This window comes from Serinus canaria, chromosome 14, assembly GCF_022539315.1.
Source record: "Serinus canaria isolate serCan28SL12 chromosome 14, serCan2020, whole genome shotgun sequence".
Lineage (NCBI taxonomy): Eukaryota > Metazoa > Chordata > Aves > Passeriformes > Fringillidae > Serinus > Serinus canaria.
In genome coordinates this window covers 15,026,038-15,051,940 of record NC_066328.1, presented here as the reverse complement: position 1 = coordinate 15,051,940, position 25,903 = coordinate 15,026,038, and the positions used below count along the sequence as shown (strand labels likewise).

General features: G+C 60.2%; 1 protein-coding gene across 4 annotated transcripts in view; it reads right to left on the bottom strand.

The window, feature by feature from the left end:
• NHERF2 (NHERF family PDZ scaffold protein 2) overlaps positions 1-19,232 on the bottom strand; it is a 33,272-nt gene extending 14,040 nt beyond the window's left edge. Inside the window, exons 1-2 of one of the 4 annotated variants that reach the window (XM_030229886.2) lie at positions 18,782-19,232; positions 14,593-14,844 (exon numbers count right to left, since the gene is read on the bottom strand). In XM_030229886.2, the coding sequence (XP_030085746.1) occupies positions 14,593-14,844; positions 18,782-18,991 (462 nt within the window). In that variant the 5' untranslated portion in view covers positions 18,992-19,232. Of the gene's footprint in view, positions 1-14,592; positions 14,845-16,644; positions 16,722-18,781 lie in introns of those variants that run through there. The other 3 variants (XM_030229887.2, XM_018915773.3, XM_030229888.2) reach the window with 3 other exon arrangements.
• Positions 19,233-25,903: the final 6,671 nt, after the last annotated feature.

Here is a 25,903-nt window from a genome sequence, read left to right as displayed (position 1 = left end):
GCCCAGAGCCCTGGTGTGCAGGCAGCAGCACTGAGGGATGCAGGGCAGGGGGGGCACAAATGCAGGATGCTGACCCCAACCCAAACCCCAGCAGGAGAGGAGGGAGGGGCAGCACTGGGAGCCTGGAAAGAGCCAAGGAAGGGCAGAACCCACTGCAGGAAAGGGGCCCAGGGGACACTGCAGCACCAGAACAAGGGAGCCACCCACACCCCCATCAGGGCAGGACTGGTTAGACTGGGAGCTGAGGGGAGCTTTAATTGCCACTGTCGTCACCACAGTCCTGAGGGCAGCCCAAAGGCTGCTGCCTCTGCAGGGATTTAGGGATGTGCTTAACTCTAAGGAGATTTTTGTCACCGGTGTGGGAAGGGGAGGGGTGAAACCCCACTGTCCACATCCCAGCAAAGATGAGGAAAGCTGGGAGAAGCAGGAGCCCTCAGTGCTGCCAGCAGCACCCACAGCCCCTGCCATGGGGAGCAGGAGGCTTTGGGATGGTGCCATGGCTGCAGCAGGATTGCTGCCTCCATTCTCCCCCTGCTCTGCAGGGCTGGGCTCCCTCCCCTTCCCCTCCCCCAGGAATGACTCCAGTTTTCCCACTAAAGCAGCACCACAAAGGGGGCTATTCCATCCCCCAGGGCCAGGGCACCTCGGTGCCACCTGGGGAGGGGACAGCAACCCCCCAGGAGCCCCACACCCACCTGGAGAGAGGGACTGAGGCTGGGGGGAGGCAGAGCACCCCCGGGGCTGCACTGGGGGGAGAGGACAGGGCAGCTCTCCCCATGCCCAGGGCTGCCAAAGCACAGCCAGGATGCTCCTGGAGCTTCCCAAAGCCTGGCTGGGCCTCACATCCAGGCTGGGATGCTGCAGCCCCTGCACACTGCTGGGAGGGCTCAGGGCTGATTCCATCCCTGCCTCCATCCCTGCTGGGAGGGCTTGAGGCTCACTCCATCCCTCACTCCATCCCTGCTGGAAGGCTCAGGGCTCACTCCCTCCCTCCATCCCTCCCTCCCGCGGCCGCACACTCTCCCCAGCCTCTCCCCAGCCCCTCCCCCGGCTGGAGTCAGTCCGAGCGGGCTCAAACTCCAGATGTTGGTGAAATGCTATAAATAACAGAGGGGGAGGGGAGACGGGGCTGCTGGGACGCCAGGCCCACCAAACACAAGCAGATGTTCCTCCCCTTCCTGCAGGGCCAGCGCTGGGACTGGGCAGGAAGGTGGCGGCTCCAGCATCCAGAAACACCCCCAGGCAGAGGTTTTGCACCAGCCAGGAGTGAATCCTTGGGCAGGAGCAGAAAATGGGAATAAATCCCTGGGCAGGAGCAGAAAATGGGAATGAATCCCTGGGCAGGAGCAGAAAATGGGAATGAATCCCTGGGCAGGAGCAGAAAATGGGAATGAATCCCTGGGCAGGAGCAGAAAATGGGAATGAATCCCTGGGCAGGAGCAGAAAATGGGAATGAATCCCTGGGCAGGAGCAGAAAATGGGAATGAATCCCTGGGCAGGAGCAGCAAACAGGAATGAATCCCTGGGCAGGAGCAGCAAAAGAAGCTGCTCCCATTTCCACGCAGGCAGAGCTGTAATTACCACCCACCCCGTTCCCAGGAGGTGTTTCAGCCCTGACACCAATGGTCAGAAGAGGAAATCCTGCCATCACTCCCCCAGCACAGGGCTGGCAGCCCAGAGCCTCTCAGGGAATGCTCCTTCTTCCCACACCTCCCTGGTTCCCATCTCAGCAGGACAAAGCTCAGGGGCTCCCAGGGACTGCCCGGGCTCATCTCTGCCCCTCAGAGGAGGAGGAGGAGCTCAAACGTGGCTGAGCTGCCACCAAAAAGCTTTTGGGAGAGGCTGTGATCACCCTAAAAGCAGCAGGGTCACCTCTGGTGTCCCCAGGAGGAGAGCTGCAGGCTCCTGGTGGTGACAGCACACACTGTGCTCACCTGGGTGTCACCTCACCTGCCTGCCCCAGCCCTGGGCTGCTGCACCTCACTGGAATCTCCTGCACTACCCAAATTACTCCCATTATTTCAATTGCTGCAGCTGAGCAGCACTAAAGTGCAGGGGTTTATCTGCAGGGCAGCAGGCACTGAGGCTCGTGCTGCTCCCCCCCAGCACCCTCCTGCCAACCTGGGGCTGCACCAGCACCCCCCAGTGCCCCTTGGATGCATCCCTCCCTCCCTCTGGATGCATCCCAGGCTTCCTGAGCCAGCAGGCAGTGGCTGAGGATGGCAGGGAGTGACTCCAATTAGCAATGGAACACGGCCAGGGCTGCCCAGCAGGACCCAGGGCCAGGCTGCAGCTGATAGGGGCATTTGGGTATTCCTGGGATAGCTCCTGCTCATTTGGGTATTCCTGGGAGCTCTCTGATGGCAGCCCCTGAGAGGAGGAGGAGGAGGAGGAGGGGGATGAGCCATGCCATGGAAAACCCAGACTCCCAGCACAGCTCCCTGCAAGAGGGGAAGGATGATGCCCACAGTGGGCACCGGGTCCTGCTGGCCCCAGGGACACTTGCCCTGAGCCCTGCAGCCCTTTTGGGCACAGCTGAGGGCACAGTGGGGGTCACTGGTGCCAGGGTGGTGCAAAAGTCATCACAGGAGGTAAATGAGGCCCTCCACCACCCCATGCCAGCAGAGCAGCAGCAAGAAGAGGTTTGCACTTCCCTGTGCCCTCCACCCAAAGGTCCAGCTCACTGCCAGGAGCCGTGGGATGCAGAGCTGTGCCAGCACCCTGCCAGAGCCCTGTGATCCCAAGAAAGTGCCAGGCAGGAGAAAACAAGAGCAGGAAGGATGTGGAGGGTGGGGAGGTGCCCAAGGTGCAGCCCGTGGAGGCAGCACTGCCAGGCTGTGGCATGGCACCACTCCCAGCCCAGCACTGGGAAAAGCCCTTCCCTCACAGCTCCCAGCAGGGTTCACTCCTGGAAACCTCCTGCCAAAGCAATCCCAGCTCAGCCTCCCCCAGAGCTGCCCCAGGCACGGGGTAAGCCTGGATTTGCCCCTCTGCGACATCCCTGCAGCTTTAGGGAAATCCCTGAGCACAAAGGGGCCTCTCACAGGGCCACCCCTGCTTGGCACCTCGTGTCCCCAGTGGGGACAGGCCCAGTGAGGGTCCCTGATGGGCACAGCCCTGCTGTGGAGACACCAGCTCTGCCCAGCCCCAGAGGGTGCAGAAGGGATGGAGCTGTCCCTGTCCCTGCCCAGCCCCAGAGGGTGCAGAAGGGATGGAGCTGTCCCTGTCCCTGGCAGCCCCACAGGGTCAGCACGGATGGAGCTGTCCCTGTCCCTATCCCACCCCAGAGTGCAGCAGGGATGGAGCTGTCCCCATTCCCTGGCAGCCCCACAGGTCAGCAGGGATGGAGCTGTCCCTGTCCCTGTCCCTGCCCAGCCCCAGAGGGTGCAGAAGGGATGGAGCTGTCCCTGTCCCGCCCCAGAGTGCACAGGGGTGGAGCTGTCCCCATTCCCTGTCCCCATTCCCATTCCCTGGCAGTCCCACAGCTGCCAGGGAGTTTCTCAGCCCCAAGCTGTGGGAAGGAGCAGTTTTCCCCCCTGTGCTGGTGCTGGAGCAGGCTGAGGCAGCAGAGCACCCACGCTGTTCCCTGGGCAGGGCTGGAGCCAGCAGCAGCAGCAGAGGCTTGGCTGGAGCAGGGAGCAGCTGGCCCAGCCCAGGGAGGGAGGGAGGGAGGGAGGGAGGATGGAGGAGGCAGAAAGCGCCACGTGCACGTGTTTTCGTGGAGAGAGACAGCTTTTCCAGCAGGCTCTGCCAAGGGAACACACAGCCAGGGCACCAGAGAGCTCCTCTGCTCCACAGGGATCAGCTCCAGGCTGATGTGGGGCAGAATGTGGCTCCTGGCAGGCTGGGGTTTGTCCAGGAGGAGAAACATGGAATCTCCACTCTGGATTGAAAGGGATCTCAGCAGATCCACAGGGATGTGTTTTCTGCTGGGTGGGAGGGAAAAGAGCATTGGTCAGTGAGCAGGGGAAAGACTCCTTCCCACGCTCAGCACGAGCCCCCAGGCCAGAGGAGGGGCTGCTCTGCACAATGGGAATGCAGAAGGATGCTGGGAATGAACTTCCCCAATTCCTCAGTGCTCTCTCCCTCCACAGGGGCCGTGCTGCAGCTCAGAGCTCCTGTCCCACTCTGTGACACCCCAAAGCAGAGCACTGCCACCCCCAGGGGCACATCCCAAACGGAGCCCCCTGCACAGGGCAGAGCCAGGCACGGCTCCCAGCCCTGCTCTCACCCAGGTCTGTGCTGGAGCCAGGCACCTCCAGGCTCTGCCCAGCCCCCTTTGGCCTCCCCAGCTGCTTTTGGAGGCCAGGCCTTGAGCAATCACCAAACCCTGGTGGAAGCTGGCCCCATTCCTTGCCTCCAGTGACCTGGGGTCAGAGCAGGAATCCAGTCCTGCAGCTCTGTGCTCGCCTGGCACCGAGGGCTCCCAGGAGAAGCCCTGGAGCTGGAGGGGGCTCTGTGATACTGCAGGGAGCACCTCCCACCCCCAGAACACCCCAGGACAGGGAGGTTCTTGGGAAAGGAAAGGTTTTATCCCAAGGACTGAGGCTGCTCAGGCTCTGTCCTGCTGCTTTGCCCCGTGCCAGGGCTGTGCCACCGGGGTCACCACGGCAAACCCCACCAGGGCCAGCACCTACTGCTCAAGCCCACCAAGACCTGCCCTGAGAGCCTGATTTTTAGGGATAGGGTGCAAGCCCAGTGCCCTGCAGAAGGCCAGCTGTTAGTCAAGGCATCTCATACAGAATGGGGGAAACTGTTGTGCACCACAAGCCAGCAAGGACACAAAAGTCCTGGTCCCCTCCACGAGCCCCCAGACCCCAGAGGAAGAGGCCATGGGTGCTACACTGAGCCTTGCAGAGCCCAGCAAAGCACAGGCAGGGTGGGAAGGGAGGCACGAGCCATCCTGCTGTCCCTTGGGGGCTGGTTTTCCCCTCCTGCTCTGCCCCCCTGGCAGAGGGGTGCACTGGGCACGGAGCAGGGGGACACATCTGCACCCCCAGGGGTGTGCTGGGCACGGGGCAGGGGGACACATCTGCACCCCCAGGGGTGTGCTGGGCACGGGGACACATCTGCACCCCCAGGGGTGTGCTGGGCACGGGGCGGGGGGACACATCTGCACCCCCAGGGGTGTGCTGGGCACGGGGCGGGGGGACACATCTGCACCCCCAGGGGTGTGCTGGGCACGGGGCGGGGGGACACATCTGCACCCCCAGGGGTGTGCTGGGCACGGGGCGGGGGGACACATCTGCACCCCCAGGGGTGTGCTGGGCACGGGGCAGGGGGACACATCTGCACCCCCAGGCTGGCCCCTGCCCAAGGAGGGGGAGAACAGGCTCTGCTCTGTGAGTGCTGGGCCCAGGGAAGTTCAATAGTTTACTCCCAATATTTGTCTTGGCCGGGCAGCCCAGCTGGCTGCAGGAAATGGGGCAGGGGGAGGGCTCCAAACATCCTCTGCATTCCTGGTGCCGGGAGCAAAGGCAGCACGGGGCACCCGCCTGGGGTCACCCAGTGTGAGAGGGGCCCTTTGTGTTTGGAAACCCTGCAATCAAACACCCAGGGGTGCCCCTTTCCAGAAAGCAGCAGGGGCTGGGGGGCCTCGGGGCCAGCCCTCAGCTCCACAGGGAGCTGCTCCCTTGTCCCAGTCCCAGCCCCTGCTCAGGACCTGCTGAGCTGGGCACAGCACCCAGAGCCTCCCGTTCTGCTGGGGCTCCCCTTGACCTCCCCAGCCAAACTCAACCCTGCTGTCAGTGCCCCCGTTGCACAACGCTGGCACCAGCTGCATCCCACAGCACTGCTGGGAAACTCGGCACCAACCCAGGTCCTGACGGGCCAGGGACCACCAGGGCCCCTTTGCCAAGCTCCAAAAATGACATTTCTTAACCAAAGCTCCCTAAAGATGAGGGATGCCCTTGCCAGGGAGCTGAGCTTATCTCCAGCTGAACAGGGCAGGGGCAGATAAGGGCTGGGGTGGCCCCTGGAGCCCTGGGCAGTGCACACAGAGGTTCCTGGGGCAGGGAGGATCTCTGAGATAACCCCAGAGCCAGGGCCAGCTGCTCCTGCTGATAAACCTGGGGTGAAGGGGGTGCCAGGGCCAGTCCTGGGGCTCTGGGCACGCTGCCATCCCTGCCTATGGCAAGGGGGGACACAGAGCCCCCAGAAAGGGGGAACAGCCCCAGAACGGCACTGGAAAAACCAAAAGAAGGATTTGGAGGCCCAGCAGAACCCCCTCCCAGGGGACTCCATCCCCCCATCCCAGCACCAAACAGGGCCTCCCACATCCCCCTGGCTCAGCACCCCCCGTGCCAGAGCAGCCCAGCTGCCAGACAGGGGCAGGGAACTCTTCCAGGCAAAGCCAGCTACTCACCCGCTTACAACTAATTAGGGCCTGTCTTAATTAAATCCTGCTAACCATGAACAGCCCCAAGGCCAGAATGAACAGATTTACCTGGGATGGCCTCTGGCTGCTCCTGAGGGGCTGCTGGTGGGCAGGGAAGGAGCCACAGGGGGCAGGAGCTGCCAGGGGTTGGGCAGAGCCCCCGGAGCCCTGGCCCAGGGCACAGCAGCAGTGCCCAGGCAGTGCCAGCTCAGCCAGGTGCCAGGGCCACGTCCCCAGGGGTGGGAGCTCAGCCTGCCAAGGCTGGAGCAGGGGGATTAGCCCTCCAGCACCCTTGGTGCTGCTCAGGTCTTTCAGGGGATCAGTCCCTGTCATTCCATGAGAAGGTTTAACCACAGAAGAGCCCAGGAGCAGCAGGGCTCTGCCTGGGCAGGCAGCGACCCCACTGCCAGCAGCTGGGGATGGAGAGGCCCAGGAACACATCTGGACTGCCAGGCACTGCTGCTCCTGCTCCCAGTCCCTCCCCAAGCATCCCTGGCACAGCTCAGTGCCAGGCTGGAGACCCTCCCAGGGCAAAGAGCCACAGCCAGGCAGCCCAAATTGTGCAGCCTGGAGAAGGGGAGGCTCCAGGGAGAGCTCAGGTCCCTTCCAGAGCCTAGAGGGGCTCCAGGAGAGCTGGAGAGGGACTGGGGACAAGGATGGAGGGACAGGACCCAGGGAATGGCTCCCAGTGCCAGAGGGCTGGGATGGATGGGATATTGGGAATGAGGAATTGTTCCCTGGGAGGGTGGGCAGGCCCTGGCACAGGGTGCCCAGAGCAGCTGGGGCTGCCCCTGGATCCCTGGCAGTGCCCAAGGCCAGATGGGACAGGGCTGGGAGCACCTGGGACAGTGGGAGGTGTCCCTGCCATGGTCAGGGGGTGGATTAACTGACCTGCCCCTTCCAGCCCCAACCATTCCAGAATTCTCTGCCCACTGAGCAGCCTCTCACACTTCCACCTGCAGGGAATTGTCTTTCTCCCCTTCCCAGCGCTCATAAAACAACTAAAATTTGGCTTTCACAGGCTCACCACTAACAAACATCCCACACCAGCTTATTGTATCTGGAAACAAACTCCTGCAAAGCTTTAGTGGGAAAAGAGAGACACTGAGCCAACAAAATCCAGCTCCAGGTCTGGATGTGGTCTGAACGTGCACAGCAATGGAACCAAAACCTTCAGGAGTCCAGGCAAAATGTAATGAAATTAAATTACAATATGGATCTTGCCAGAAAGAGTTATGTCAACAGCTTGAGGTTCAGTTCCTTATTTATAGAGACCTGTGGATCTGGAGAAAGCCTCTACTGATTACAAGTTTAATTTTTGCTCTCTCATACCCCAGCCTGGAGTCCCCCACCAGCAGTGCCTGTAAAATCTCCACATCCAGAGACAGAGCCAAGGGCTGGGAGACAAAACCAGCTCAGAGCAGACCTTCACTTACACCCTGAGCTCTTTTACAGAGCTGGGTGCATCACTGCCCCCCACTCCCACAGCCTGGAGGGCAGGAATGACCAGCACAGCAGCGATGCCACACTGGCAGGGCTGTGAGCACCCAAGGAATGGGTAAAAGGAGCTCTTCAGAACCTCTTTTTCAAGTCAGGTGTGTCTGGAAGCCTTGGCCCCCTCCAGCCTGGGGGTTCACACGGGAAGCCAGCAGCACTGGGACTCTGCCCCCCGTGTTTCCATCCCCCACCTGCAATCCCACAAGCCCAGCACACCCCACCCAGGGGGGAGCAGGAGGAGCAGGGATTCCCCCACAGCCACAGCACCCCCCGAGGCAGCAGCAGGTCCAGCTCCAGCCCTGGGATGACTGATCCCTGCACACACAGCAGCTCTGGGACAGCCCTGCCCCAACAGCTGGGAGCGTGCAGCACATCCCCTTCTCCACAGCTCCCTCAGCTCTCTGGAATAAACAGAGGAGCCAAAAAAAACCCCCAGCCCAAACCCAATATTGTTAGAAGGTTTCCTGTGCCATGGCAAGCCCCCGAGCCCGAGCAGGCTGGAGCAGCTCCAGGGGATGGAGCAGAGGCACAGCAGAGGCTCTGTGCAGCTGCCAGGGCACACGCACCAGGCCCCGCCGCTGCCAGAGGATTTTTAATTTATTCTAAACCATTTAATAGTTCTGCCATTGAACAGAACCATCCACAGCTGGCCGGGAGCCCACTAGTGAGCTGGGGTTGAAGGAAAGCTGCTGGAGCCCATCCCTGAGAGCCGAGGGGGCTGGGGAGAGAGAGCTGCACTTCCAGCAGCTCCCACTGAATATCAGCTTCCCAATCGCTCCGAGGGAAAGTTTTTGATTACCGGAGGATGCAGAAGGGATCAGCACCGGCTGGACCACCCTCAGCATCCCCAGCGCCCTGCAGCCAGCTCCGGGCTGGGGCAGCCCCCCTCCCCTTGCCGGGGGCTGGGGGGTCCCGGGGTGACCCCGCCGGGCCCTGGGCAGCGTGCGGCTCCGGGAACAAAGGCTCTTGGCAGGGCACGGCTCCTCCCGATGCTAATCTGCCTCTCGCCTCCCGCCCGCTTTGTGTTTCACTAAAAATACCGCGGGGAGGAAGTTCGTGCCGTGGGGTGGATGCTCTCCTCCCCGGGAGGGGCTTCCTGCGCTGCCCCGGCACCAAAATAGCCCCCAGCCCCCTGTGCAGGCCAGCCTGGAGCGGGGGCTGCCTGCCCAGCCCTGCCCTGGCTGTGCCAAGGGAGCTCTGGGCATCCAAGCCCCATCCCACAGTCCTGCCCTGGCTGTGCCAAGGGAGCTCTGGGCATCCAAGCCCCGTCCCACAGCCCTGCCCTGGCTGTGCCAAGGGAGCTCTGGGCATCCAAGCCCCGTCCTACAGCCCTGCCCGTGCCAAGGGAGCTCTGGGCACCCAAGCCCCGTCCCACAGCCCTGCCCTGGCTGTGCCAAGGGAGCTCTGGGCATCCAAGCCCCGTCCCACAGCCCTGCCCTGGCTGTGCCAAGGGAGCTCTGGGCACCCAAGCCCCGTCCCACAGCCCTGCCCTGGCTGTGCCAAGGGAGCTCTGGGCATCCAAGCCCCGTCCCACAGCCCTGCCCTGGCCGTGCCAAGGGAGCTCTGGGCATCCAAGCCCCGTCCCACAGCCCTGCCCTGGCTGTGCCAAGGGAGCTCTGGGCACCCAAGCCCCGTCCCACACCCCGGGAGGATGCAGGACCCGGGTCCCTGCCAGCAGCTCCTCCGAGTGCTCGGTGATGCCCAGCACATGCTGCTCATCCCTGCCAGAGCTCCGGGAATGGCACGGGCAGCCCCAAACTCACCAAAAACCAGCAGCAGAGGAAGGGGGACAGCACACAGGGACAGGCACCGGGCTGGGGCTGCCCCACCCCACAGGGCTCAGGGATGTGCGGTCTCTGCAGCAGCACCAGCACCCCAAAACCAGCACAGAGTCCTGGGATGGCGAGGATGGTGACAGGAATGGTGGGTTTGTCCTAACAAACCAGCCGTGGGTCTGCTGGTGGATAAAACCAGCTCTGGGAGATAGAAACAATAGGAAGGATTTCACTGATGGAGGAATGGAAGAAGACATTTGCTTTCACAAATAAACTTTAGGGTTGTTGATAAATGAAATTAGACATTGAGAGATGAAAGAAACAATAGGGAAGAAAAACCCCTAAATTCTGTAAGGATTAAAAATGAAAAGGGAGGGCTGTACATTAGAGGGAAATCTCTGGTATCAGGGAGTCTGAACCTCTCAAGTACCTCAGAAATGGGGAAAGAGAGACGGGAAATGTGGCTGGGAAATTGGGATAAAAAGGAGGCTGCATCCTCAAAAAATTCCAGCGATCCCAGGGGAATGCCCCATGGCCTCTCCTTTTATTCAAATAAAAGCACAAAGGGACTCCTCTGTCTCCTTTTTGGACATGAACCTCTGGTGTTTGTGGATTAACTTCCCTAGCAATGGGAAGGGAGCTCCAGGTCCACCTCATTCCACACCCCCTGCTATCCCAGGTTGTTCCCGGGTCCAGCCCGGCCCTGGCTCTCCCAGGATGATGATGTGCGGAGCTGGAGCCGCCCCAGAGCCACCCCCAGCCGGTGACACGCGATGCCACAGCCCGGCGACATCAATAATGCAGCGGGGTCAGCACGGGCGTGCCCACAGCTCCGCCCGACTGCTGCCACCCCTTTGGGATGGAGATCCCAAAACCAGGGATCCCTCTGCCACTCCTGGCTGAGCTCCCACCCAAGCAGACCCTCCCAGCCTCAGGGGTGCCCGTGGCAGGGACTCTGGGGGCTGGCAGAGGCTCTCCAGGCACCTTCCCTTCCTCATCCATCCCATCCACACCCTCAGGCAGGAGCAGCTCCACTCTGCAGGTGCACAGTTGGCTTTGCAAAGAGCCCCCAGGGTGGCACATCCTTGCTGCCCCCAGGGTGGGCACATCCCCTGCTGCCCCCAGGGTGGGCACAAACACTCAGCCCTGCCTTCTCAGACCAAGCATCCCCAAAAGCAGCTGCTGTGGGAAGGGCAGGGAATGCACTGGGACACAGCCACAGCTCCCTGGGCTCTGTGCCCGAGGGTTCCCCACAGCTCTCCCTGCACAGCAGGAGCCTCACCAGGCCGTGCCAGGGCTGAGCTTTGCCCTCCTTCCCACCTCCCTCTCCCGCCAGGCCCGGCCTGCCGCGGGCAGTGGGAGATGCTGCAGGGAAGTGCTTTAATTCAAACCATCCACTTATTTATTTTTTTAAATTGCATAATTGCTGCAGACATTTCTGCTCATGTTTGGTTTTATTACATCTCTGTGGTTATTCTACAAGCCCTAAATTTTGGGCCTCAGCTGAGTTGGCAAAGTGCTGCAGAGACATCTGTCCTGAGTTACTCCCCTCGCAGAGCTGTGGCAGGACACACCACAGCACAAGGGGATTGTTTGAAACACTAAAGTTCTTACTCCTGGCCCAAAGAGAAGGGTAAATATTGACTGCCTTGGGGTCAGCACTGACCCTACACCTGGTCCCCACAGGAGCCCAGCCCTCGTCCTTCAGAGAGCAGCACAGCTGTCCCCAGACACACAGGGGGCTCAGGAGCTGCCACCACCCCCCTGTCACCCCAGGGACACCCCCAGCTCCTGCCAGCAGCGATCCCAAGGTGACACATCCCTCCCCAGCACAGCACAATCAACAGCCAGGCACTAATTCCCCCCCATGAGAATTCCCAGACTCCACAGGCTTGAATCCAGCAGCTCCAAGACGTGGGTCTGTCCTCCAAAGGATAAACTCTGGAGAAGTTTATCCTTCACAAAGGTTGTGAAGGTCCCTTTGCACACCCACCCCCTGCAGACCAGAGCACAAAGGAAGGGAATTGCATCACCCCCAACGCCTCTCTGGCTTTGCTGTTGCTCTTGTTTCTCCTACAAACACACCTGGAGAAGGCAGCAAGTCCCAAGGACATCCCTAGTGGCCGTAACAGGGTCCCAGTGCCCTGCAGGAATGGGACAGCAGAGCCACAGCCCCTGTAAAGGTGCTGCCAGGCTGGCCAGGACACATGGACACCTCTGGAATGGCCAGCAGCACCCAGGTGAGGTGCTGGCAGCCCTGCAGCTCCCCTGCCTTTTACTCACCCCCAGCCCAGGCGCTTTATCACAGCCAGCCATGGCCCAAAGGCACCTTTGCCATTAAAGCAGCTGACAGCCAGCACCTGGAGCAGCCCTGGCACGCTGGGACCCCCAGCCCCCACCTCTGCACCTCAGGCAGGGCAGAGCCAGAGCCATGGGAACAGCCTGATGGGGACAGGGGAGCACCTGGCACGGGGGACACGTGCCCTGCCAGGGGACGGAGTGGGACAAACCCCCCCAGCCCAGCAGAGACAGGAATGGGCACAATTCTGTGGGACAGGACAGGGCAGCCCTGGCTCCCTGTGCCAGCACGGCCACACAGGGCATTGTCCCCACGGTGCTGGGGACAGCAGAGCTGTGACAGCCACAGCTGCTGGCTGCCAGCCCTGCTGACCTGCTCCCCGGGCAGGATTTTAAATACATGCTGAATTATTCATGGCACCACCGAGGTTCCTGCAGCACGAGGTGCTGGGCACAGGTCCCTGCCAGGGGGCACGGTGACCTCCCCAGCCAGGGCAGCTCAGGGGGTGGCAGGGCTGTGCCCACCCTCCCTGCTCCACCACAACACCAGGTTTCCCTCCTCGTTTGGTTTCAGCTGCTCGTCTCCTCAGGCTGCCCTGAGCAGCCCCGGCCTCCAATCCAGGAAAACTCCAGCCTTTCTGTAAACAAACGCTGCTGACAAAAATGCAGCTCCCTGGAGCAGCAGCCCCAGTTCCCACAGGGACAGCTTGGGGCCACAGGGCTGCAGGGGGAAGGAGCTGCCTCCTCTCCTTCACTGAACGCCTCCAGGAAAGCTCAGAAAAGCCCTAAATCTGGCTGGGGACAAATGTCTGGGTGTATCCCAGCTGTCACAGCCTCACTGCAGCAGCAGCAATCTCCCAAAAACCCCCCACACTCAGGAGCTGCACATTCCAGTGCCTGTGATCTGCTGGATCAGGGTCAGGCTCGAGCTGCCCCATGGGGGGACACAGTGCAGGGCAGAAATCAGATCCACCACCCCTTCTGCACCATGCCCTGGCCGCCTGCTGCAAGAGGGACACAGCAACCAGACCAGGAGCCTGGGGCAGGTTTCACCACCTTGAATCACAGGAGCAGGATGCAGGTCCTGCTGCTCCAGCCACCCCTGATCTCACCCCAGAGTCACACAGGGCCCTGGCATGGAGAAGTGACCTTGGCAGGACAGCTGGCAGTGCCCAGCTCTCCTGAGAGCTGCTGAGGCAGGAGCAAACCACCCCAAGGTGCTCAGCAGCCCGACCTCACCCCCACGAGGGGGGAATCACCCCTGGAGCCAGCTCCCCTTGTCCAGCACAGCGAGTGCCCAGGAAAAGCCCCTCTGGGAGGAACAGGAGCTCTCCTCCCCCCTTGCAGCCCTGCTCTCCCTGTCCCACCCTCTCCTTGGAGGAGCCAAAGCCCAAAGGCCGGAAAGGACCGTCCTGTTCCCCGGCCTGACTTCCCGTCAGCTCCCGCTGCTGGAGCCCGACCAGCCCAGGGAGCAGAGCAGGAAATGCCCCGAGTGAGAGCCACCCTCTCCTTGGGAATGGCTCCTGTCCCCAGGGGGCTGCAGCCCCAGGGGAAACACAGCCAGCACCACCCTCACACACACACAGCCTCACATCAGGCAGTAAATCATGAAAAATAAAGCACTGCCTCGGAGGCTGGCCCAGGGAAGGGGGAGCCTCCTCTGCAAGATTCCAAACAGCTTCCAGAGGGAAGCACCAGAGCTGAGAGCCCCTCTCCTGCCGGGCTGCTCCTGCCCCACACCAGCATCACCCTTATCTGCACAGGGGATTTCTGCACCAGGGGCTCCTGAGGACACAGTGCTTTCCCACCTTCCCTTGGATCTTCTCCTGGCAGCCCAGTGGCCACTTCTGGGCCAGCACTCAGCCACCACCCCCACCGCGAGGGGACAGAGACCGAGCTGGCAGTGCAGCCCCTGCAGGGCCCCCAGAGAGGAGGAGGAGGAGGAGGAGGGGGATGCCCAGCAGCTCCGTGCTGAAGAGGCTGTTGAGCAGCCCCGAGCAGCAAGCACAGGCCATGGGGACAGGGATGGGGGGGCACAGAGGGCCGTGGAGCAGGGCACACAGCCCCAGCCAGCCCCGCTATCAGCCCCGCTCCTGCCCGCGCCGGCTCCAGCCCCGCAGCCATGGAAACTGGACACGTTCCACCCCGAATTCCTTCCCTTCTGGAAAGGAGTTTACCAATAAAAGGCACTTAGTGCCGAATCCCAGCCCAGACCCAGGCCGCTTGAAAAGAGCCAATTAACTTCCTATTTCAGCAAAAAGCTGCGAACACGTTCAGCCCAGATGTTCCCTCCCTCCTGCTAATAATGGAGGCAGAGAAGCTCATTCATGAGCTCCAGCTTGGCCACAGCTCTGCTCTGGGCAGCCTGAGATCCAGGCTGGGACACCAGCCTTGGCTGGGGTCACTGTCCCCAGGACTGGCAGCCCCCCAGAGCCCCCCAGCAGCTCAGGAGACCCTCGGGGGCACTGGAGGGGAGGGAATGCACAGCCCCCAACAGCCAGTGCTGCCTGGAGTGAGAGCTTCCACAGGGACGCTGGGGGTCCCAGGGTGACAATCACACACAGAAGGGTTTTCTCTGACGGGACAAGCCGTGCCCAAGGAGGAAGGAGATCCCAGGGGGTGCCCACAGCCCCGCTGTGCCCTCACCTTCCTGCTGCCGTGCGAGGAGAAGCTGTGGGAATGCCTCTGGAGGCTGCCCCCGCTCAGATCCAGCTGTGGCTTCCAGACCTCGCCGTTGTCGCTGGCCTTGGCAGGGGGCACTGCCGAGCCCAGCAGGATGCCGTTGTGCACCATGTCCTCGGTGCAGGTGAGCCGCAGGCTGCACAGGTACTCGTCCGTCTCCTTGTCCACCACCAGCAGCCGCGTCTCCGTCTCCACGGCCTTGATGCGCTGCACGACCTGGGGACGACAGGGACAGCTCAGCAGGAGCGCAGGGGACACTGGGGGTGGCACCCAAGGGCCATCAGCTCCCCCCCAGTGCTGCAGCTCCGCTCTGGGTACAGCATTATGCTCCCAGCTACGGGTGATGGGGCAGAAAGGGCAGGGATGCAGCTCTGGGAGATCCCTGGGGATCTCTTCCAGCCCAGGTCCTGCAGCCACACAGCAGCCCTGCTCAGACCACCCAGGATCACCCTGCCCAGCTACCTGGGATCGCCTCCTGCTCAGTCAAGAGCTTCCAGAGGCTGGCACTGCCCCTCGAGCATCAGCAACCCTCTGCCCCATGCAGTCTGTCCCTCCAAGCAAACACCCTCATCTCCTCAAGCCAGGGTGTCCTACTCCCATACCCAGAGCAGGGCACGAGCCAGGGGGCACAGGAAGGCTCCAAGCACCAATGTAGGCAGTCAGGTGCTGTCCTTGTGCAGGCCAGGGGTAGATTTAGAAAGCAAACAGCCCAATCCACGCATCCATGCCCAGCCCGTGCTGGGAGCCAGCAGAGAAGAGGGGAGCCAGTGCTGGGAGCGGGAGATGAGCCCGTCCCTGGCAGGATTCAGCTCCAGCAGGGCTGAATGGGGACATTGTCCTGCTGTGCCCAGCTCCTTTGCAGGGATCAGGGACTGGCAGAGGCTCCGATGGGCACTGACACTGCAGAGAGCCAGGAGGAGCTGATCCCACAGCCAGGCAGGAGGTAAATCCCACCAGAGTGGGCTGGGATGGAAAAAGAGAAATCCCAGATCATCCACAGGGAAACCACCTGCAGACTCACGGCTGGCAGCTGCCGAGGGCACCTCCTCCCTGCACAGGCCTTCATCCCGAGGAGGAGGAGGGGTAGCACTGCTGGCAGTGCTGCTCAGCCACCATCCCCAGCCATGGAGCGGCCCTGAACACCCCAGACGTGCTGGGAACCCCCCAAAAGCAGCCCGGGGCTCCTTGCAGGGCTCCTGCTCTGATCTAGGTCACAGCGGCCAGACGCGCCAAGGTTAGAGCGACAAACGAGCCTAATACGCAATTAACCAGCATTTATTTACTCCCTGCGAGCTCCACTCAAGGTCAACAGAGCCCGTATCTGCAAACAAGAAAAAAACCAGCCTGTAAGAAATGCACAGGCTGCAGCCAGGGCTGAACTAACTCATCCACTGCAGCCTCTGCCTGCACGGCAGCGATCCCAGGCTCCCTCCCGTAACCAGCCTGGAGGGTGCTGATCCATCAGGCCCAGAAAATCCATCTGCTCCCATTCAGATCCGTTTACATCTGACATCAGACGGTCCTGCTGACACCAGCAGTGCCTGTGCAGGGACACTTCTCCCAGAGGGGACCTGGCAGCAGCAGCAGCAGCCAACGCACGGCAGCAAAGATGCGGATGGGGAAGGTGCTGGCCCTGCAGGGACATCCCCCAGAGCCAGCAGTTCGGGTGCTCCAGGCAGCACAGGGGATCACAGGGGTCCCACAGACTGCAGAGAAACTCTGAGGATCCACAGAAGGGTCCAAAGCTGGCGTGGAGCAGTGCTGGGCTCAACCCATGGCCGAGCCCCCCAAGAGCCACAGCAAGAGCAGCGATGGAGCGAAGGTCCCACGAGCGCCGGGGGCCAAGCCAGGCAGGGATGGAGAGCAGCACAGAACAGCCCCCTGCCCCCTCCCCAGGAGCAGGACAAGCAGAAGGGGCTGTGAGGAGCCCCCCAAGGCAGCAGGTCTCCCTGGGACAGAGCAGAGAGATGGGAGGCAAAGCAGCAGCCCCCGGCGAGCTCCTGCCCAGCGCCGTACCCGCTTCCGAGCCATGCTCCCAGCCTGGAGTCCCGCAGGCTTCTGGAGACAATGCAGCCTGCCCTGCTCATCTGGGACCTCCTCAGCACCCGACCCAGCCCCACCATTTCCGCAGCTCCACCCAGGCAGACTTTATCCCTGCGACGGCAGCGCCAGCCCGGCAGCGCCGGCCCCGGCCCCGCCACCCTTGCCAAACAGCAGCGCCCAGGAAGGACTCACGGTGCCACCAGCAGCTCCCACAGAGGTGCCTGTGCCCTGCTCCATGCTGCCAGGCTCCCTGGGCAGCAGGAGCCTTTCTGTGCTCAGGAGCTGCGGCTCTGCCCGGTTCCGAGGAACCCAGGATGCAAGCCGGAGACACAGCATGCACTGCATTTGCTCCTTGGGCATGGCCAAGAAAAAAAAAACAGAGAACAAAGACAAAAATGCTGCCAGCTTCAGCTGGAAACACAGTTACACCCAACCAGCGAGGCCTTGCGCACTGCGGGCTCCCCTATGCACAGGGAGAAGTGTTACTTGTTCAAGGCTGGGCAAGGAGCAGCAGAGGAAGGGCCACGGTGAGGCGGCTGCTCAAAGCCATCGTGTGACCCGCCAGGGCATCGCCCTCGCCACGGCCCATCAGTGCTTTTGGGGGAAGGGAGAGGTTCTTGTGGTATCAAGGCAGGGAAAAGGGTGATCCCAGGCAGGGCTCCCACCACTGGCACTCTCACAGACCCCAGTGCCATGGCAGCCAGAGCGGGCACTGGATGGGACACCCCGTTCCAATCACTGCTCTGCAGCAGCCAGCGAGTGCCAGGGCTCCATCCTGCCGGCAGCAGTAAAAACAAAAACAAACAACCAAAAAAATAAAAAAAAAAAAAGAAGAAAGAGAAATTTCCGCCTCCCATTTCACTTGACCTACTGGGAAGCCCCAGCACGTTTCAAAGGCGCAGCTGGCTCCGCTATCGCCCGTCCCCAGCAGCCCAGCGCCAGCAGGGAGCTCTGGTGGCTTCCAAGGCACCACAGGAACACAGCCCTCCTTCCTGCCCAGCCACATCAAAGATGGGGATCCTCCTTCAAGGGGTTTGAAATCGCACTCAGGACAAACATCAACTTTCACACGGCTGGCTCAGAGCATCAAAACAAGCTCAGTTAGCCACCAAATCCCACCAGGATCATGAGAGGAGCTTTATTGGAACCACCTGGAAGGATCAGCTTCACCTTCAGCACAGCAACATCCACACCTGGGGTGAGGTCTGAGAACAGAGCCCCCCAAAACTCTGCGGGGTCGAGGCACATCCCATCTCTGTCCCCTGCAGTGCTGGCAGCAGGGCTGAGCAGATGTTTTAAGTTACTAAAACACCGAATCTTGCAGAGGCCCACAAACCACGAGGCAAAGTGTGCCCCCGCCAGGCTCCGAGTGTCCAGCAGGACCTGGAGCAGCTTGAATCTCACTGCTTCTTTGGGCTTTTTTTTTCTCGTTGCTTGTTTTTGTCGGCATTTCTTGGTTTTTTTAGACTAAATTGCTTGACAAATGTAAGTTTCAGTTTTACAAGGAGAAAATGCCACAGCCTGAAACAGCTTCTGTTGGAGGAGAAACAGCACTCTTGGAGCTGCCCAGCCCCAGCGCGGTCAGGAAGAGCCACGGCTCCCCTCCGAGCCCTATCGCTCTCTGGCCAGCCCAACTGCTGAACATCTGCACAGCTTTATCTGGAGATTTTCAGGCATCTTCCTACACTCCGGGCTGCACAGGCAGGCGCAGCTCGCTTAAAGCAGCCAAGAAAACCCACAGCAGAGCCGGAAATAAAGCCCGGGTCTCCCCATTCCTTTCCACCACAGATTGCATAACGCGGCAGAGCCCTGCCCAGCCCCACACACCTTCGCCTTTCCCACCTTGACACGACTGCAGCGTCCTGCGCCCGGCGGCGCGACCCCGCACGGAGCTGCGGCTCCCGGGCCACGCAAAGGCCAGCCCTGGCATCTGGGGGGGCACCCACCCCCACCGCGGTACCCACCCCCACCGCTGCACCCACCCCACCGCCGCCAGGCCGGGGATGCTCCAGCGGGGATATTCGGGGTGAAACCCCCGCTGGAGCGGGCACAGCCCCGCTGGGCCCGGGGTGCAGCGGTGCCCTGGCCGTGTCCCCGCTCCGTCCCGTACCTGGTGATGCGTCTCCTGCTCCACGTTGAACCCGTTCACCTCCACGACGCGGTCCCCGGCGCGCAGCCCCGCCGCCTCGGCGGGCGAGCCGGGCTCCACTTTGCGGATGAACTGGCCGCTCTTGCCCTTCTCGCCGTGCAGGTGGAAGCCGTAGCCGCTCTCCCCTTTGAGCATTCGGCACAGCCGCGGCTTCAGCTGGTCCTTGGCCATGGCCGGCGGCGGAGCGGCAGCGGCGGCAGCGCTGGGCGGGCGCGGGGCCGCTTTTATGGGCGGCCCGGGGCGGGCGCCGAGGGGCGGGTCGGGACCGGGGCCGGCGCCGGGGCCGGGGCTGGGGCTGCGGCCGGCGGTGGGAGCGGGGCAGCAGCGGGGCTCGAGGCCGGGGCCGGGGCCGGGGCGATGCGCAGCTCGGCCATGCTGCGGCTGCCCCGCGGCACCGGGAGCGCGGCGGGCGGGGACGGCGGCGGGACGGGAGGGGACGGGGCGGAGCCGCAGAGAGGGACGGGGCGGGACCGGCACCGGGACCGGCTTCGGGACCGGCATCGGCGCAGGAACCGACACCGGCACCAGCGGCTGATGGAGCCCCGGGGCCAAAACCCCCCCAGCAGCGGCGATCTGTTGGATCCCTATGGCACAGGGTGCCAGAGAAACCGTGGGTGCCCCTGGATCCCTGGAAGTGTCCCCAGGTTGGATGGGGCTTGGAGCAACCTGGGACAGTGGAAGGTGTCCCTGCCCACGGCAGGGGTGGCACTGGATGGATGGCACTGTGGATGGATGGCACCGGACCTTTAAGGTCCTTTCCAACCCAAACCATTCCAGAATTCGATGGCTCCTGGCAGGGAAAGGCTCCGGCTCCATCCGGGCTGACCCTTAGGGAGGCTGCCCGGGTTTCACCTGGGCTGAGTTTGTTTAATGAAACACAGAGATCCCCGTCTTCACCTTTCTGCATTCCTCGTCTTCATTTCCTTGAAACCTCTTACAAGGAGGACACGACCCAGAGCAGCTGTCACAGTGATGGCCCTGAGTGTCACATTCCTTTGACACAGGTTCTCAGGCCTTCTTCAGCACCTTCTCCTTCCTCAACAGCTTTCCTACCAGATTTTACAGGGCTGAAGCAAACACAGCAGCCAGCTGGAGGCTGGGAATAAAAGGCTCCAGAAATTAATATTGATTTACTTTTAATGTGTAGTTTGCTTAAAAAACCCTACTTCCGCTGCAGTTATGCATAAATTCGCCCTGAAAAACCCTGGAACCAAAAACATACTTGGAGACTGTATCCTGAAAAATCACAGCATTATTTATCTCTGCCAGTCCTCCCCGCTCTGGGAGCTGCAGACCAGGGGCTGGGTGGGGGCACTGGGGGCTGTCCCTTGGAGTGTCTGTCCCTGTGGGCTCAGCCTTGGCTCCAGACAGGTCATGGCAGCCATGAGGTCCCCCCAGGGGGATGTGATGTCCCCCCAGGAGGATGTGATGTCCCACCATGAGGATGTGATGTCCCCCCAGGAGGATGTCTTAGTTCCCCAGTGACAGTGCTTTGGCTCCTCCACTGCCTGTGTCACTCCAGCAGTGCAGGCTCAGCACAGAGCCCTGGGTGACCCAAGAGGAGAGCTGGGAACCTGAGCCTGTTTTATTTGCTGTACAACACAACTGCTCCCTTGAGCCTCTTTGTGGAGTCCTGAAGCTTTTTATCGGGCTAGAGGAGTGCGAATAATTGATTTTTCCACTCACTGGCTAAACCAAAATGCTGCAGGGAAGGGGGGAGGAGAAGGAATTGTTTCAAGTTTATTTGAACCAAAAAGTTTTTCTTTTGATTCGGCGCAATAAAAACACGGTGGGAGAAAATCTTTTGGGTGGTCAGAGTGCATATTTTAACCCTTTTGAATATCTTTTTGAGAGCATGAAAATTTTTTAAAAAGATAATAAAACACAGAGAAAATATTTTGAAAGGGAGGGAAACAGTTGTTTGAATTTTTTTAAAAAATGCTCGTTTTTAAGCACGAGCATTTTCTCAAGTGTGCCCTGGATTTATTGATTTCTTCAACCTCAGTGTCTGCAAAAGACATTCCTTCCCCCAAAAACCCCATCTGTTTGTTGCAGAGAATGTAGGGGACTTGGTAGAGCCCTGACTCAGCACTGGATCTTTGCCTGAGCACCTTGTGATCCTAAAATAAAACATTTATTTTGTGATCCCTCTACTTTAGGAGCTGTGGTGGTGCCCCTGGCAAACAGCTCTGGGCTGTCCTGGGACACAGCCTGTGCATCTCTTGGCTCAAACATGGATCACAGGGAAATCCTGCATCTTTTCCCTGAAGCTGATGGAGAAGGAGCTGGAAGGAACATTAAAATACATTGTGCAAATGTGCATCCTCACGAGGTACAAAATCCCTTTGGCTCTGCCCATCCTGCCTTTTCCCATCCTCCAAAGTCGCACTGAAAGCAAAATGAGAGAGCACAGGGAGGTTCCTGCACCCTGGAATGGCAGAGCCTTGGGTAAATCCAGCAGATCCTGCTCAGGCAGAAGTTTTCCATTTAAATTTCTGGGTGTTTTGATTTGGGCAGATCCCTAAGTCCAGACTGGGCCTGCCTGGAGGCAGAGGCAGTGCAGGGACCTGTGAGCTCAGTGGCTTGGAAGGGTTTGGAGCTCTTTTTGGTCGACATCTGCTTCCAATTCCCTCCCTGCACTTGGTTGAGCAGCGACAGAGAATCCCACCTGTGTCCTGCTCTGTTTGCCTTAGGCCTGAAGCTGTTGCAACACAAATGTAAAATGCAGGTGCTGGGAAGACTTTCCCAGTTACAGAAATCAGAGTCACCCTCCAGGCTCCCTGGCAGCTCCAAGTGGGGATTTTGGGGAGCCCACAAAGTCCGTCCTCATTCAGAAACTGGGAAATCCTCAGCTGACCCCCCAAGCCTGCTCACTCAGGTTTGTTCCTGAGGCAGTGGGAGGGTGAGGAGCTCTTTGAGGAGGAGGAGGATGGTGATGATGGAGCCACGGGACTGTGCCAGAGCTTCCAGAGGGGTGGGAGGTTTTCCATGTGCCTTTGGCTGTGATGCCAAGAGCCCTGTGTCTCACTCGTGGCTCCATGAGTGGCTTTGGGCAGATCTGGTGGCATTTCCATGTTCCCCAGCCCACCCCTGTCCCAGGATGTTGGTCACTCCCTTGAGCTCATCCTGCTCGGGGCTGGGAGCTTTGCTGGCCGAGGGCAGGGCTGGACACTGCTCCTGGCTCTCCTGCTTCCTTCCCAGCCATGGGAGCCGCTCTTCCTCCAGCTCAGCCTCCTCCTCATCATCAGTGCTGCTGTTTATCCACATCCAGCTTTCCACCCCACAGCTGGAGCTCACCTGGCTCCACTTCCAGCACCCCCAGCACCTTCTGCTGGCTGTGGAGGGAGCTGTGCCTGAGCTCAGGGCTGCTCCTCGTGCTGATGATCCCTGCTGGCAGTGCAGAGCCCGTGCCACTGCAGTGGTTAGCTTAACTGGGAATAAATGAACTCCTGGGATTTCCCACTGGCTCGGATGCTCCGTGCTCATTCCTCCCTTGTTTCACCATCACTCAGCGTGGGGCCGCTGGGCCTGGCTGCTCCCAGGGGATGATTTCAAAGGGGATGATTTATTTGTGCTGCCAGAGGAACCAGGAATGAGAGGAGAGCTCATAAAAAACACCATCTCATTTTCCCTGAGCCTCTGTGTGTGGCACTATTGAGCTGTAAACATTTCCCAGGTTAGATTGATGGGGATAGAAGGAGAACCGATCATTAGCACGATTAATTACAGGTTTTGTGGGTTGTGAAAGTCCAGAAAGTTCAGCCACGCTGCTGAGAGCCGGGAGATCCGTCTTGCACAAGCTGGCAGCTCCTTTATTATCTGCAGGAGGTGGCAGAGCTGTGGGAGCTGAGCTGTGGGAGCTGAGCTGTGGGAGCTGAGCCGAGCCGGAGGGGCCGGTGCTGCCGGCTGCTGTGCAGGCGTGAGCTGGCCACGGGCCCAGCTGGGCTGGCCACACCTGAGGCTCCACCTGGGAATTCCGGGGATGCTGCTCCCACACCCAGAGTCCCTGTGGGACAGACACCCACTGCCTCTGCCAGGCAGGACACACCTTTCCCTGGAAGAGCTGGGATATGGCTGGTGCCTACAGGAAAGCCCCATGGATAATGGAACTCCAGAGGGAATGGGTCCTGAGGAGGCTGGTGCCCACAGGGCCATCTGGGGCCATTGCAGGGACCATCCCTGTGCTAGGGATTCCCATCCACAGCCAGAGATGTGCTCAGTCCTGGCCTGCATCCCTGAGGAATAGCTTCTGAGCAGGGCTGACGGTGGAGGAAATTCCTTGGGGAGTTTTCTTCCTCCTGGTACCCGCAGGGGCCATTGTGTGTGCCCGGCCAGCCCAGTGTGAGCTCACAGCAGCTCCCCCGGGCCCGCCGGTTCCTGCCCGGCCTCTGCCCTTCCCAAAGCCCCCACTGGCTGCTGCTGCTCCCCTGGGAGCGGCCAGGGAGCCGGGAAGGAAAGGGAGCTGCCCCGGCTTGGGGTGGGACATCTTCCTGCCTGCCACAGTGGCTGGGATTCACCCGCCTCTGGGCCTGGAACAGAGCGCGTCCGCTGGCACCGGGAACCGCGGGCACTGCCAGCCCCTCTGGGGCACTGCCAGCCCCTCTGCCACCACGGAATGCCAAGGCAGCCTTGGGCATGGACCTGGGCCCCATCCAGCCCCAGAGCCCAGGTGTGCTGCATGGGCACCCCGAGCAGCCTCACCCCTGGGCTGCCCAAATCCACACACGGGCAGGGGGACAGGAGAGAGCGGAGCGTCCATCCCTTCCAGGACCTGTGGCCTTGGCTGGGGCCACACAGGCAGAGGGGCACCCACGGGGGTAATTTCCTGCTCTGCAAGGGTGCAGGGATGGGGACATAGTGGCAGGGCTCGTCCCAACCCCCATGGTGGCCACTCTGATCACAAGAGGGCCCGGGGAAGCCACCGGCTGCCACTGCACTCCTGGCACTCCTGGTGGCACCTCCTGTGCACCACCCCACTGCCCCCAGGACATGGTGGGAGGGGAGGGATGATTTGTGCCACTGCACCTGGGGGTTTGTGAGCCCCCCACCTATCCCACCTGGGAATTGTCCCCCTTGGCTGCAGTTGTCCCCACACAGCTGCTCTGGGGGACAGGGAAGCACCAGGACCCTGAATGGGGCTAGGGCTGATGTGCTGCTGCAGCTCTGGGCCTCTCCATGCTCCTCTCTAAAGCTTTTGTCCCCTCACTTTGCTCCCAGCTGTAAATCCCAGCTGTTGGCATTCCCCCTGAGCATCCCTGTGGCTGTATTTCATTTTGGAGCATTCACTGGGGCCTGGACAGGGACTCCCTGTGGCCAAGCCGTGGGATCTCGGTGGTCTGGGCACTCAGCCTCTCAGAGCAAGGGGATGTGATGGGGAAGAATGTGGGATCTCCCTCAGGATCACCCTGTAGAAGGGATCAGATTAAGATCCATTAGGGATGGCTGGGTCCTGCCCTGAGGTGGGAGGGTAATTAAATGTCTTTTTAAGCTTTCTTCCTTTTTATTTGGCTCACTGACCCCCAGGGAAGGCCCAGATGTCTCCAGAGAAACAGCAGCACAGAGGAAATTATTTTACAGCCCAGTGGGGAATCAGCTCGAGCTCTACAGGGAAAATGATTTCCCAAGGTAAGGAGTGAAAGGTTTGTGGTTTTCACTGAATGTCTCACTGGGTTCACTCCAGCAACTGGCACGTTCAAGTGTTTGCTGCCAACAGATGAGGGTCTCTCACCCCATCATCCTTCACCCCCCTGTGTACCCTCCTGTTCAAAGCAGAGCTTTACCTGTTCTGCCTCATTTTATCCCATCTTTTCCTGGAAGAAGTGGCTTCATGGCCACTCCAGGGGCTGCTGGCTCCTGCCAAGGATGGATTCAAGTGCAGCAATTGTGTCTCATCAGGCCCATCCCAGCACCGCACCATCGAAAGGCAGGAGTTGGAAAATTATGGGAGGGGGGGGAAGGAGAGGGGACATGGAGGAGAAACTGGTGGGGAAACAACTGTGAGAGAAAAATCCTTCATGGGTTACAGCTCCCAAAATCCTCCCTGAGAGCCCGTGAGGGGTGACAGAGCCCCGGGGTGAGGGGAGCATGGCAGGGAGAGCTTGGCCTGGCCTGGCTCCCCTGACAAGCCCCAGAAGGAGATTTTCCTTCCAGACCCCAACCAGAGGCAACACAAACCTTGGCAGGAGCAGGAGGTTCATCTAAAAGAGGTGGAAATGTTTGTTTCTGTCAAATTTCGTACAAAATCCGCTGGCAGGCTAAAGCTCAGCAGTGCCAGACTCAGGCCCCACACTTCAGTTTTCCCTAAATCCCAGATCCCACCCGCTCCAACACCCCTTCCCCACGTGCTCCTGCCCAGCCCTGAGGCTTCTCCGTGTTTTAACAGGGATTGACATTTATTTCCATCAATGGGAATATATAGAAATTAAACCCTGAGACACAAGCAGAGCAGTGAGGGCTCGCAGAGCTTTTGTACAGCGCAGTTGAGGAAATATCCGAAATTTTGTCATCTGAGTTGGCACTTGGCCTGGCAGTGACTCCCCAACAGGCAGTAAAAGAGATTTACTGTAAAACTGCAGAAAAAATTGTGTCAAGGAGTTAAATCATGTCAGAAAAATCTGGGAGTGACCCAGCTGCTGACGTGTCTGCCCCGTGCAGAGCTGGACCAGGTTTTGCTCTCAAAAAATCCCCACCAAGACCCTGCAACAGCACCAGGAAGCCAAAGTTTCCTTTGATCACATCTCATTTTAATGAGGGCAGGTTCTGAGGAAGCGAACAGTACATGTTTCTATCAGATTGCAAACAAGCCAGTACAGAAATGTAAAAAAAATAAACAAAAATAAATATCTCCCCTGTTTCTTTCTCCCCGAGTTCATAGCGCAGGGCTGGCCTGGAAACAAGATGGATTTACCGCTAGGCAGCGGCTGTGAGAAATCAGAGTTTTGGGATGTCAGTGTCTGTGTGGTTTCAGAGAGGTCAGAGGACCCGCAGATCACCGAGGAGACCCTTCCCTGCCAGCCAGGTGAGCAGGTCCCACCTGGGGCAGCCAGTGCTCCTCTGGCACAGGAAGCATCTCCACCACGCCTG